This window comes from Typha angustifolia, chromosome 7, assembly GCF_048772165.1.
Source record: "Typha angustifolia cultivar Huaian chromosome 7, ASM4877216v1, whole genome shotgun sequence".
NCBI classification, from domain to species: Eukaryota; Viridiplantae; Streptophyta; class Magnoliopsida; order Poales; family Typhaceae; genus Typha; species Typha angustifolia.
The window spans coordinates 8,720,826-8,734,410 of NC_133245.1; the positions used below are offsets into that span (position 1 = coordinate 8,720,826).

General features: G+C 36.4%; 1 protein-coding gene across 1 annotated transcript; it reads right to left on the reverse strand.

Moving 5' to 3' along the window:
• Positions 1-645: 645 nt before the first annotated feature.
• LOC140763150 (uncharacterized) lies at positions 646-13,276 on the reverse strand. The gene is made up of 3 exons (XM_073101214.1): positions 12,093-13,276; positions 4,498-4,846; positions 646-1,175 (listed from the first exon to the last, which is right to left on the reverse strand). Exons 1-3 carry the CDS (start codon positions 13,064-13,066, stop codon positions 912-914), a joined length of 1,587 nt encoding a protein of 528 aa, XP_072957315.1. The 5' UTR covers positions 13,067-13,276; the 3' UTR covers positions 646-911.
• Between the last annotated feature and the right edge of the window lie 309 nt (positions 13,277-13,585).

Consider the following 13,585-nt stretch of genomic DNA (forward strand, 5'->3'; position numbering starts at 1 on the left):
CGAAGGTATGCAAAATTTGGACACTTTTATTTATTGCATGATTACAATATGAATGTCAAATTCGAAAAATATTAGTGAGTACAATATTATCTTAACCATAGCTAGCATTTGTGGACTTTTTATAGAAGATTTATGATAGTTCCTGTAAATTTGTAAAAGTTGGTGAAAGATTATTTGCCTTATTTGATGTTTATATGACTATATGTAGTAAGCTTTCAATTATGAGTAATTCAACTACCATAAATAAATAATAAATGTATATGAAGAGGACAATGATGACAAGGATAACAAATCCGTTATAATTATAACTTAAAATTATTTATGCTTATTACGTGTGAATTATATTTAATAATTGTTTTATACTAATAATTTACTTTATATTTGTATGAATTTGATAAATATGAGAATTTAGATTCAAATGTCACAATTAGATCCAAGTATCTGATGAGCATCAGGAGCACAAAAGTCACAATTGGATCTAAAGTGTTTAATGAGCAACGACCGTCCAAGGTCAATAGTTCTCCTGACAGCAATATATAGGAATAAGAAATAAGCAGCAAAGAACGCACATCATAAAAGAATAAACGTTAGATATTAATAAGATTTCACAACAAAACACAGCAGTTCAAAGCAATTGAAAAAAGAAAAGAAAAAAGTAACAAGAAGAAGCCATAATTTATTTCTTGATCTTCACATCTAATTCAGTAATAAAATAAGTTTCTTTTGGATGTATCTGGCAATTGAAGCAACAGCAACACGTTGCATATTTTCTACAGGAGACAGATGTACATTCATACACCCTTTAGACATATGCACATACAATTGTACTTCTCTTTCGCAGCAGTGGCATGCTTAATTGGCTTGATGAGAGGATAAGATTAGAATTTTACACAAGGATGAAAAGCGAATCATCACACTGTTAATGGACTTCTGTTGTTAAGGGTTGATCCATGATTTCTGCTGACTGGAAGCTGTACATAAACTTCATGGACCTCCTGCTTGCTCACATCCCCTTTATCCCGATCTATGGCGTAGCACACATAAACTGTATCGATTACATTATCCAACACATGAACAAAATAACCCAACACCACCATAAGCAGCAGCCATGCAAGAGCTGCCACGAAATATGTCTCCACACCAAGAGCACTCACAGCCTTCAGAATTGCACAAACCTGGTGGAATATACAAACACATCATTAGAAGAAGAAGAAGAAAAAGAGAGGCATATTGTCATATTGAGCATGATGTATGAATGTATTACAAGCCTGATACATAATATGAGCTATTTAAGAAAGAGGCAGTGAAAGGATGGAAACTGACATATCTATAATTAAATGAACACTTGGAATCACATCTGAAGTCCTGGATTATTGGTATGGAAACCTGGTAGATGACTGATAAAAGCAAAAGATTGTAGATCGTGCAGAGTATAGCCAGTTACTCAAAATACATGAGAAAAAGAAACTATTTAAAATTAACAGAGCAGACAATGGAAACATAAAGTAAGATCAGGATCAACTAGCCCATTGAATTGAATTATTAGAAAAGAGGTTTTGATCAAATAAATCTGAGATGACATTGATATTTTTATTTTGTATAACACATTAAGGAAAAGGATAAGCAATGGACCCAAAATGGAAGAAGAACAGAACACTAGATGAAAAGTGTTGAGCAACCTAACAAGAATATAACCCAGAACCCCATCATGAGCAGCCTGACAAGGATAGAACCAAAAACCCCTCAATTTTACCCAAGTAATGCCAAACTTAAGTGGTAAGAGACAGAACATCAAATATTAAGCTGGCATTGCTATTCAGTGTCACGTACTCACGTCATTTACTTTATCTCAAATGGTGTTGTCCTGTATACAACCAAGAATTTTAGATGTTAAAACATCTTTCATTATTATGGTAGTCATATGAGTTTGTAGTACGTTGATTAGCACTTTTAACCATGGATGTCTGTGCCGATCGACATGGGGCATGAGGGGTGCCGCACTGCACACCTCCTAGCAGCTTTGCCCCTCACCGCACTTGCCACTCTTGGTGGCTCGCCCACTTGTCGCTTGTCACTCATAACTTATGTTTTTACCTAACTGGATCCGACCTATCTCACCCTCACCCTTTCTTCCTCCTCGGGTTAGGGCACCCAACGCAAGTGGTGAGCAAGCAGTGAGCGACATGCAAACGATGAGCGGTCACTCGCAAGCGGGCAAGCTCAAAGTTGGCGGCGGCAAGTGCAAGGTTAGCGGCAGCGACAAGCCCATTCTCCCTTATGTTTTTTCTCCCTCTCTTGCGGCACAGCCGGCAAGTGCCACACACAGCACATGCCGGTCGATGGTCCACAGTCCGTGCCTATGGCACGACCATCGTTGCTTTTAAATCTTGTTGCAATCCCTCGAATATCAATAATATGCTTTAAAAGAGAAAGGGAGAAAAGAGAACACAAATATTGGAATCAAAGGGAAAGGTTACCTTGACTATGTCAGCTATCCAATGATGATTTTAGAATAGCTGACAACTAAATCTAGATTAAAGGACAGGACAGTTGATCGTAAGGAAGCATAACTAGTTAACTACAGTTCTTTAAACCTTGGTAGGAGACTCGCAAGAAGAATACCCCAACCGCCAAACATTAATAATTTTGTGCGAGGAGGAAGTAATGTAGGATAGATGAATAGCTTAGGGGATCCCCTAATACATGCGGGAAGGAAACAATAAATGAGAAATTAGAGGAAGAAAGAAGATCTTAGGAATGAACGCATTTAAAGTTTAACCAATTTCATTTGAGGAAGTAATGTAGGATAGATGAACAGCTCAGGGGTACCCTACCACACATATAGGAAGGACACAACAAATGAGAAATTAGTGGAAGAAAGAAGGTATTAGGAAAACACATTTAATCATCAGTATAACCTAAAATGCATGCATATGAAATACCAATACCAATACTTTTAGTAATACATAGATATTTACAAAATCTAATTACATGTTAGTACTAGACAGTCAAATCCCAAATTATGGACTAGTATAGTAGCCAACTTCTTCTAAGATTGTGTACCACAACTAGGGATTATTAGTGCAAGTGTGAAACAAAAATAATAGTTATAACACTACTCATAAGTTTTGTACATAAAGGTTCTAAAATCTAGACAATAGATTGGTAATAAATTGATAATTAACTATTTTAATAAATTAGTGAATGAGAAAAACATTTGTCCTGAAAGTTCTCATGCATGCTTGTGATGACTCTCTGCCTTGAAGCTTTTCTAGATGAGAAGAAAAAGTCCTTATTATGTAGAAAAAGTTTTCCTTATTTGTTACCCCCTTTTATAACTTGCACATCTACAAAATAAAAATAAAAAGAAAATCAACAAAACCAACAACTAATTAACAAAACAACGGACAAATTTTAGACAGTGCAACTAGTTGGTGGGGAACTTGCTTTATGATAAAACATATATAGGCTGAGTTTGATGCAGAGAGCGAGAAACTTTTTGAATCTCAAGGTGCATTAGGATAAAAAGGTGTTAAGCCTTCTCCACAATTTAATGTGAAGTTTGTATATATATATATCGTCAACTAAAAGATTTTGCCATCTTTGATGTAGCGATATGCATGAAAAGGCCTCCTAGTTATGTTATTGGCAGTTTTAGGCTCTATAGCTTTCGAATAGTAAATTTGAGCATTTAACTCATTTATCCCTTATTAAAAAGCATGCATTTTGTATACTCCATGTATAATTTATATAGGTAATACGTGTCGTTTTTTATTAGATTTAAATGCATGTCACCACTCACATCCTAGCTCAAACATGCAGTCTAGCTATAATATTGCATGATTCTATGTAATGAATATATATTATCATTGTCAATGTTATTGATTAGTATTATTCTTGTCACCATTTTTGCAATGTCAGCCCAGACTCTAGAAATGCATCCGATGTTTTCTTTCTGCAGTTGTTCCTACTTATACCATAGCAATCCTACTATGGAATTAATACTTCCCATATTGGTATTAATTGTTAATTACATAGCATGCTGTTTAAAACTTTAAATAAGAACTTTAAGCTATTTCAAACTTTTAACATCTAAATTAAGCTTAATAAGTTAACAGTTCGTATAATAGAACATAAGAACAGGACATTTTAAAGTGATAATTAACCAAGAAAATCTTGTAAACGAAGTAACTTGACATAGTATCCATGTAAAACCTCACTAAGAAGCAAGGACAGCATTACATTTTCTTACAGAGATTTGAGTTAAGCAGAGATTGAGTTAAGGCCTTCTTTTATTACTATGGTGAAACAAATTGAGGTAATGCTGATAATAAGCTCAGGCTCTTCCAGAGAAGGCTGCTAAAATGTTGCTAGTTCCACACACACACACACACACATATATATATATAAAATAACAGTTATCGTGCATATGAATAGTATAGCAAGATCAAGCAAAATCATTGGACTATGTTAAGAAGTTAAATAGCTCATACTTACCACTATAGCATACAATGCTGAGATGACGAATATAACCCCAAAGAGCACACGTGTGGAGACTGTTTCAACAAAAACAGCAGAAAGAAGATTCCGTCTTAGAAGCTCATATGTCATCCTTGCAGAAGAACAGTAACCTTCACCCGTTATTGCAGCAAAATTTACAGTAAATTTGTTCACAAAGTCAATTGCTGATAGCAAGAAAGTAGAACAACACTTGAGTATCAGGTTCACAAATCCCTGAACTCCATCTTCATGTTTTGCGCTATCCACAACAGCACGGACAAAGCGTATGGCACCCATCACCATTCCTGAAAAACAAACTGTACCAAAAGAGGGACCAAAAGCGTTCCTGCATAATTTAACATCTGTTTATAGATAAATAGAACAAATAAATAAACCATTACAGGTAGCCACATTACGAAGGAATTATTTTCTTTACGAAGAAAACCAACAATAGAAAAATGACTACTTTGTCAGCAAAACCTACAACAGCTTCTGCAATGCAGAAGAACTCTGATGGACAATGTAAGTAGAACATAGAAGAATTGAAGGAAAAACAAAAAATTATAAAGAAATGAAGTGCGAGATCATTTTCTTTCTACAATCAACTGGATACCAGGAAACTCCCGCTTCAAAATACCCCATCTCCTGGTGAGAACAAACATCCTTTCGTCTAAAATTCACTTCACTTAAGTCAAAACCAAGTCAATTCTGGAATTCCAAGTTACAATAGGTTAGTGAAACCTTCTAACTACTACTCATCTTACCAAAACCTGACACTTTCAGGACCCTATTAGCATCTGAACCTTCCAACGAGAGGCATTGAAGTTACACCATTGCAGATCAAGGTCACTGAAGATCTAGTCAGGGTTGATCCAATACGTTCAGCAATCTCTGAGGAATATAGACATTGATTTTCCCAAGCTAAATAGGGGATTGTGATAAATATAGTTAAAAATTGTAAGCAGGACTAACTTAAGCCTGTTTCACTAAGGTCATCTTGTATAGTTACAAACAAACCCTAGTAGAGTTTGGGTCAGAGAATCAATGCTTGTTCAACTCCTGTAACCAAAACTGGAGTTCTGTGGCGGCATTCGTAGTTCTATATGGCAGGATCTTAATCCAAATATTGGGTCCAATAAGTTTTGAGACACTGTTAATTAGAGTTGAGTCTGGGTAATTGATGTGGGCATCATCTTCAATTTGATCAAAATAAAATTGCTTGAATCCAATTTTGGTCTAATTATTGATTTTTAATTTAAATAATTAATTGAATTAGTTAATTGATAGATATGGTAGCCTATATGCGAGGGATGTCTGCATTGAGTTATTACCTAAATTGGGTTAGTCAATTTAGGTAAGACTTGATTAGGAAATAAATTCTTATTGGAATCTCAATTGATAGTTATGGTAAGCTTATATGTAAGGGATATCCACATTGATTTATTACCTAAATTGGGTTAGTCAATTTAGGTAAGATGGTCAATTAGAGTCCTATTAGAATCAGGTAGAATCAAAGTTGTTAACTTATTTAAGGGTTATTGCATGAGAAACAAAGATAAGTTGGAACAAAATTTATTTAAGATCACTCACTTTCTCCCTTGTGGTCTTCTTCTTCTTCTCTCTCTCTTTCTTTCTCTCTCTTTCTCTTACTCTGTCTTAAGATTCTTCTCTAATCTCTTCTACTTCCTCTCTAAACCTCTCTTCTTCTTCAATCTCTACTTTTTCGTTGGTTACTGCTGCTATCCAGAAAATTCCAGTAGTGAAAGAGAATCTTTGGGTGCCCGGACGTGAAGAGAACTTGGTTTCAAAGTAAAAACACTACTATTTCAGTAGTGAAGAGAATCTTTCCTTACATCATATTTTACGCCTTTTCTACTATCAACATACCTATTTCAGAGTTGAGAAAGCTACTGTCTTATCTGAGTGGTTTTCTCTCCTTCCATCTAGTAGTGATCCTTTTAATCAATTAACTTCTTATCAGTTATTGCTTACTATATTTTACTTTAGTTACTTGTTTGGGTTGATTGTTCTCCAAAACATTGAATTCATTCTAGATTTGCATCAATTGGTATCAGAGCAAGTTTTCTTTTTCTTGGGTTTGCTTGCATTTAGATATAGTTCGGCAACTTTTCTATAAAAAAAAAAGGTTCTTTATCTGTCTAGCATATTTTGGAATCATGTCAAATGCAAATTTTAACACAACTGATATTAGAAAAGATGTCACACAACTACAATATCAAATTCTGCAACTACAACAAGGAATGGATCAAATTTTACGACACTTAGGTAACATCCAAGTCAATTCACAACCAGAGAATATTCCTAAAGCATCTAGACAAGGCAACACTTCTGTCCAAGATATAGGGAGTGATGATGAAAGGAATTATTATGCACATCATATGAGACATAGGTTTGTTGATAGGTGGGATCAGGGAATTAAAATTAATGTTAAGGACGATTAATACTTGATGAATTTTTGGATTGGATCGATCATATAGACCAATTTTTTGAATGGAAAGAAATCCCAGAAGACAAAAAAGTAAAATTTGTTAGCCTCAAATTGAAAGGTCATGCGTTAATTTGGTGGAAACAAATCCAAAATAATCGAATTAGAAAAGGAAAAGATAAAATCAATTCTTGGACCCGTATGAAAGAAAAGTTTAGGAAAAAGTTTTTATCTATTGATTATACACAAACACTTTTCCAAAAGTTTCAAAATTTGCGACAAGGATCCAAAACTATACAAGAATACATTGAAGAATTTTATTCTTTACTTGCACGAAATGAACTACAAGAAAGTGAAGAGCAAAAGGTTGCCCGTTACACTAATAGGTTGCGACCTCAAATCCAAGATGAGTTAACCATGTGTGATGCCTTGAGCCTTGACATAGCTTATAGCAAAGCCATAAAGGCTGAAGCTAAACTTAGAAGACAAGAGTTTCGTAAAATTGATTCAGATAAAGACACAAACTAGGATGCAATTTGTCGAGAAGGAACCACCAAAATCAACACAAACAGTCTTTCCTTAGTCTAATTCTGATGTACTTGCTAAGAGTAAAGGTATATTAGGACCTACACCCTTAACTTGTTTCAAATGTAGGCAACTTGGTCATCGTTTTTCTGATTGTCCTTTAAGAAAGTTTACACATCAATCTAATTTGATTGAGCAAGAAGAAGATGAGTTAACTGATGATGATGGCCAAAATGAACATAAGAATGAACTAGAAGATGACATCTCTAAAGATGAAGCAATTGGTGATATTGAGGGTCAATTACTTGTCATGCATCGTGTAATGCTAACGCCAAGGACTCCACATGAGAATATGTGGCTCAGGTAAAGTCTCTTTCGCACTACTTGCACATCGAATGGAAAATTATATTCAGTCATCATAGACAGTAGAAGCACAGAAAATTTTGTTGCTCAGGAAATGATCAATAAGCTTAATCTGAAAACTGATAAGTTGCATAAACCTTATAAGATTGCTTGGTTTAAAGGTAGGGGTGAATTTCCTGTTACAATTAGATGCCTAATTAAATTTTCAATTGATAAATCATATAAGGATGAAGTTTGGTATGACGTAGTACCTATGGATGTATGTCATGTCTTGTTAGGTCGACCTTGGCATATGGCAGAAAGATAATGCATAATGGGGAGAAAAAGACATATACTTTTATTAAGGACAATGTACAAGTAACTTTACATCCACAAAGAAATGCACCATATCCTAGAAAACAAGAGACAAAAGGCCATGTAAGCCTTGACAATAAAACCATATTAATTCTTGAAAAAAATAAATTCCAGCATGACATGACTGAATCACCCTTAGTATATGCTTTAATGAGTAAAACTGATTCAGTTCTTGTAGTTGTTGAGAGATTCACTAAAATGGCATATTTCATTGCATGTCAAAAATCATATGATGCATCTCATATAGCATATTTGTTTTTCAAATAAGTAGTTTGTATGCATGGTTTTTTAAAATCATTTACTTCAAATAAGGATACAAAATTTTTTTATCATTTTTTGAGAACTTTATGGTCTAAACTAGGCACTAAATTACAATATAGTAGTGCATATCATTTTCAAACAAATGGTCAAACTGAAGTAGTTAATCGATTATTGGGTAATCTATTGAGGTGTTTAGTTGGAGAGAAACCCTCTCAGTGGGATCTGGTTCTTGCTTACAATAGTTCCATCAATAGATCCACTAGAAAATCACCCTTTGAGAGTACATATGGCCATTTTATTTTCCACTACCTTGATAGAACCCCTATACCATATAATGGAAGAAATAGTGCTGATGCTGAAACCTTTGTTCAAATAATTTACCAAGTGCACCAAGAGATTCTTGAAAAGCTGCAGGTATCTACAAATAAAGACAAGGAAGCAGCAAACCAACACCGCAGGGAGAAAGATTTTGCCAAGTTGAGAAGTAATACTTATTTGTTAGAACTTCCAACTAAGATGCCTACTTCACCGATCTTCATTGTTGCTGATTTGTTCACATATCATGGAGGCCCAATGCAACCAACAAATGTTAGCTCACTAACTTTTGAGCAGTCAACATCCACTGACCAGATTGATAATATACTTGATGTGCGTGAGACCAAAACACGACCGGGTACACACTGACGATGTCTGGTTCAATGGAAATATCGCTACATTTCTGACACTAGCTAGATTGAGGAAGATGAATTAAGGAGACTACAAGAAGATCTACACCAAAAGTATATGGAGGCTATCTCGTCGAAGTCGAGATTGTTCCCACCCATAGGGAATTGATGTGGGCATCATCTTCAATTTGAACAAAATAAAATTGTATGAGTCCAATTTTGGTCTAATTGTTGATTTTTAATTCAAATAATTAATTGAATTAGTCAATTGATAAATATGGTAGCCTATATGTGGGGGATGTCTGCATTGAGTTATTACCTAGATTGGGTTAGTCAATTTAGGTAAGACTTAATCAATTAGGATTCTATTAGGAAATAAATTCCTATTAGAATCTCAATTAATAGTTATGGTAAGCTTATATGTGGGGGATGTCCATATTGATTTATAACCCAATTTAGGTAAGATAGTCAATTAGAGTCTTATTAGGAAATAAGTTCCTATTAGAATCAACTAGAATCAAAGTTGTTAACCTATTTAAGGGTTATTGCATGAGAAACAAAAATAAGTTGGAACAATATTTATTTGAGATCTCTCACTTTCTCCCCTGTGGTCTTCTTTTTCTTCTCTCTCTCTTTCTTTCTCTCCCTTTCTCCAACTCTGTCTTAAGATTCTTCTCTAATCTCTTCTACTTCCTCTCTAAACCTCTCTTCTTCAATTTCTACTTTTTCGTTAGTTACTGCTGCTGTCTAGAAAATTCCAGTAGTGAAAGAGAATCTTTGGGTGCCCGGACATGAAGAGGACTTGGTTTCAAAGTAAAAGCACTACTATTCTATTTATTGGTAAACCTAAACTCTAAAGTCATTCCTTAAACTATATTTTACGCCTTTTTTACTATTAACGTACATATTTGAGAGTTGAGGAAGCTACTGTCTTATCTGAGTGATTCTCTCCTTCCATCTAGTAGTGATTATTTTAATCAATTAACTTCTTATCAGTTATTGCTTACTATATTTTACTTTAGTTACTTGTTTGAGTTGATTGTTCTCCAAAACATTGCATTCATACTAGATCTGCATCAGTAATTTAGAGGTGCTCCCGGAGAGGATGATTGTACTAAAAAAGTAAAACCCAGCTCGATTCCAGCTTCTTCCATAAATTCTCACTTCTAACTTCACACTTATCAGCTTGTTCAAGCATACTAACAAGCCATATGACAAGATGAAATGGACTATGATACGACATTTAATAAAGCAGGAACTCAAGAATAACTCCATTTTCATGATATGTATAATTGCATCACTACACTCACTCGAGTAAACAAGCAGGTCTAGCTTTTTCAATTTCAATCAGTTCTTCAGTGCAGAAACTGTCTTGTTCCTTGCCAAAAGTTTCACATCATAAGGTGACACAATTCACTTGGACCAACTGTTATTCCCAAAAAATCTAGAGTCCAGAATGTCATAGTAGATAGAAACTAGCCCTCCACAAGCCCCAGGAACCCCATAAGCAAACCGTCATAGTAGATAGAAACTTGCGTCTTTCCAGATGACATGGCATTCTCAAAGATGTAAAAAATCTTGCCCTCCACAGGCCCAGCGAAACCATGAAGTGGATAAACCTTTTATTGTTCAGATAAATATACTCCCAAATTGTGAATAACAAACAGTACTTACATACTTAAGGTCTTAGAAAATCATCTAATCCTGATGTTTCTGACTCTTACTGTTGTGCTAAGGATACTAGGTTAATTTGATCAAGAGTTGATCTTTTAGATATGCATCAATAAAAGAATAATGGAACCACAACATTTAGTGGAAAGAACTGATACCTGGTTATATAGCTTCAATACAACTCCTTGTTCAGAACTAAACATAGAACTATGCATTATTTTATTTACCTAATTTCAACAAGAAAGCGTAATTTGCCTAAGGCTCTTTCAGATTAGGCTAGGTCTAGCTTCCATCAATTTACATCAAGCTTCATTCAATTTTGGCTAGTTAGGACCAGTTTTGGGTAGTTTTGGACTGAACCCTAAGAAGTTTGAATAACACCTGTTTAGAAACCCCAAATCTGTAGAATTCAAATTTTTCCAAATTCCCTGTTAGGAACCATTAAGTTATGAGGTTATAATTGATATTAGGAGATTTGGATGGATTAAAGTAAGCGTAATGAAAAGTGAAAACCAATCATTTGAGGTCAGATTTTGGCAGAATTGATTCCCTAGATAAGTTAACTTTCCTAAATATGAAAACAACCCTTACTGGTGGCCAAAGGTAAAATAGGAAAAATTTTAAATAATAAAATGAATTCCTCCCAAACAAGATTAGATGGATTCCATTCCAACCCATCATTTTCTAATCAGCAAAATTTATCTCCAGATGCAATCACTGAATTTTATTCAAATGAAATCCATCTAGACTTGGTTCCAAACAGAGTGTAAACCTAAAACTGAAAGTAGATTTGGGTTGCATTTGAAAGCAAAAAGGTTTGACATCAATCAACTTTATGCAAAACCTCATTTCCAATACTTTGCAAAGTTGATTAAGGTTTTTAAATACAATTATCTTCTGATACAGAGCAGCTAATAAAGGAGATTTAGTGGGAATCTACTAAGTTTAGGCATTTGCTGATAGATCTTTAAATTATGTTGCTGATAGTTTGGCTAGGTCTGTTCTTTTATCGAGCTTTGGTGGTATGCCACCATAGTCTCAGCGCCGGCTCTACCTAGCCTTTCGCTTTAAGTTTCCAAAAAATTAAGTGTTCAGATATAATCAATAATCAAATAAAATTAAGCTCTGGACAATTCAATGTTCATCTATACCGTCTTTTTCCCTGCATGCTTGGAAATCGGTAGCTTCTAATAAAAAGCAAATGTTTGAGGTCAAGATCTTCAAACTCATCAAAAAGATCACTGAGACATAACTAAGCGACTTTACATAATATTACTTTTTCAAAGTTTCAAAGAATGCAACCGTACCTCAAAGAACTCCTCAAGCTCTTGCTAGGCTTGGACCCTTCCTTCTCAAAGTACCATTGAGCAACCGTCCCGCTGATCACATACACCTGCGCCTCCACCATCGTTGCCGCCGACCAAATCATTGTGATGATCGCCAGTGCAAAGTACGCCGGCACCCATCCATCCTGCCGCCACACACAACTATAGTATTCTCCGCCCTTTCTTGCCTTCGGCACCACCTCGCCATTCCAAGTCGAGAAAACCAAGAAAACCACAATGGGGGCAAAATAAACCAGCAATCCAATCCCAAGAACTGGAAGCACCACGAGCAGCGCCAAATTCTCAGCGAGCGCGGCCGCCGCAACCCGCACAATGTGGATGGTCAGCTCAACGCGGTGCCAATTCGCGACGATTATCCACAGAATCACACCGATAAGTAGAAAGACAAACACAAGAACAAGAATCCGATAGGCGAGGGGAAATGCGTGGCGGCATTCGTCCCCCACCGTGCATGCGACGAACCAATATATGTTGAGGAAAGCCGGGGTGAGGATGAAGAAGGGGATCGCGGCGTACACCACCTGTTTGGCGTAATTCTTGAGAAGCCAGAGCAACAAGAGCGAGATCGGGGCGGCGAAGAGGAAGGTGAGGACGAGGGTCGATATGAGACCTTTCAAGAGAGCAGAGGAGGAGGAGATTAGATTGGCGGTGGCGAGCTTGGAGGCGAGGACACAGGAGGAGAGGGAGGGGTCGTAGACGAAGCGAGAGACGCGGGTGGAATCCGGGTTGCGGCGGGCGAGGGCGAGGAACCCGAGGGCAAAAGTGGATAGCGAGAGGAGGAGGAAGAGGAGCAGAGCAGGGAGGTCACGGATGGGGCGAGGGGAGTGGGTGTAGGAGATCGGTTGGTAGAGGTCGGAGGAGGAGGGGAGGAGGGGTTGGGTTGGGGAAGAGGGTTCCGGGAGGAGGGACGGCTTGGATTCGTCGCTGCTTCCCATCAGACGGTTGATAGGGTCATCGACGATGGAGAGGACGGTGGATTTCGGGGGTGGAATAGGGAAAGGGTGGGACTGAGCCTTGCGGAAGAAAGGCAGTTTGAAGGAGAAGGCGATAGTCAAAAGGACGAAAATAGGCTTAGGGGTCCGGGAGAGTTCCAGGTGTTAGAAGTGAGGGAATAAAGTATTGGAAACGGAGAGTGCACCTCACATGCAGTTAGGGATGAGGAAGGATTGAAGGAATAAGGACAGACCGACTGCTTGCTGGAATTAAGTCATAGTCGATTATCGATAGAAACTAAAAAGAAATGCTGGTGTAGGTAAAATTTCCTATATGACACGTGTTAAACGACTATTAACTTGTCCATACAAATATAATAATTCTATCCTTACTAGCAAGAAAATGGGTTTCTTGCCTCAAAAATCCACTTAGTTTTCAATTTTGTAAGATAAGACCATTTTCAAAAAAAATTTACACTTGAGATTTTTTTTTTCTTCCAATTTTGTCATTTCTATACTCAA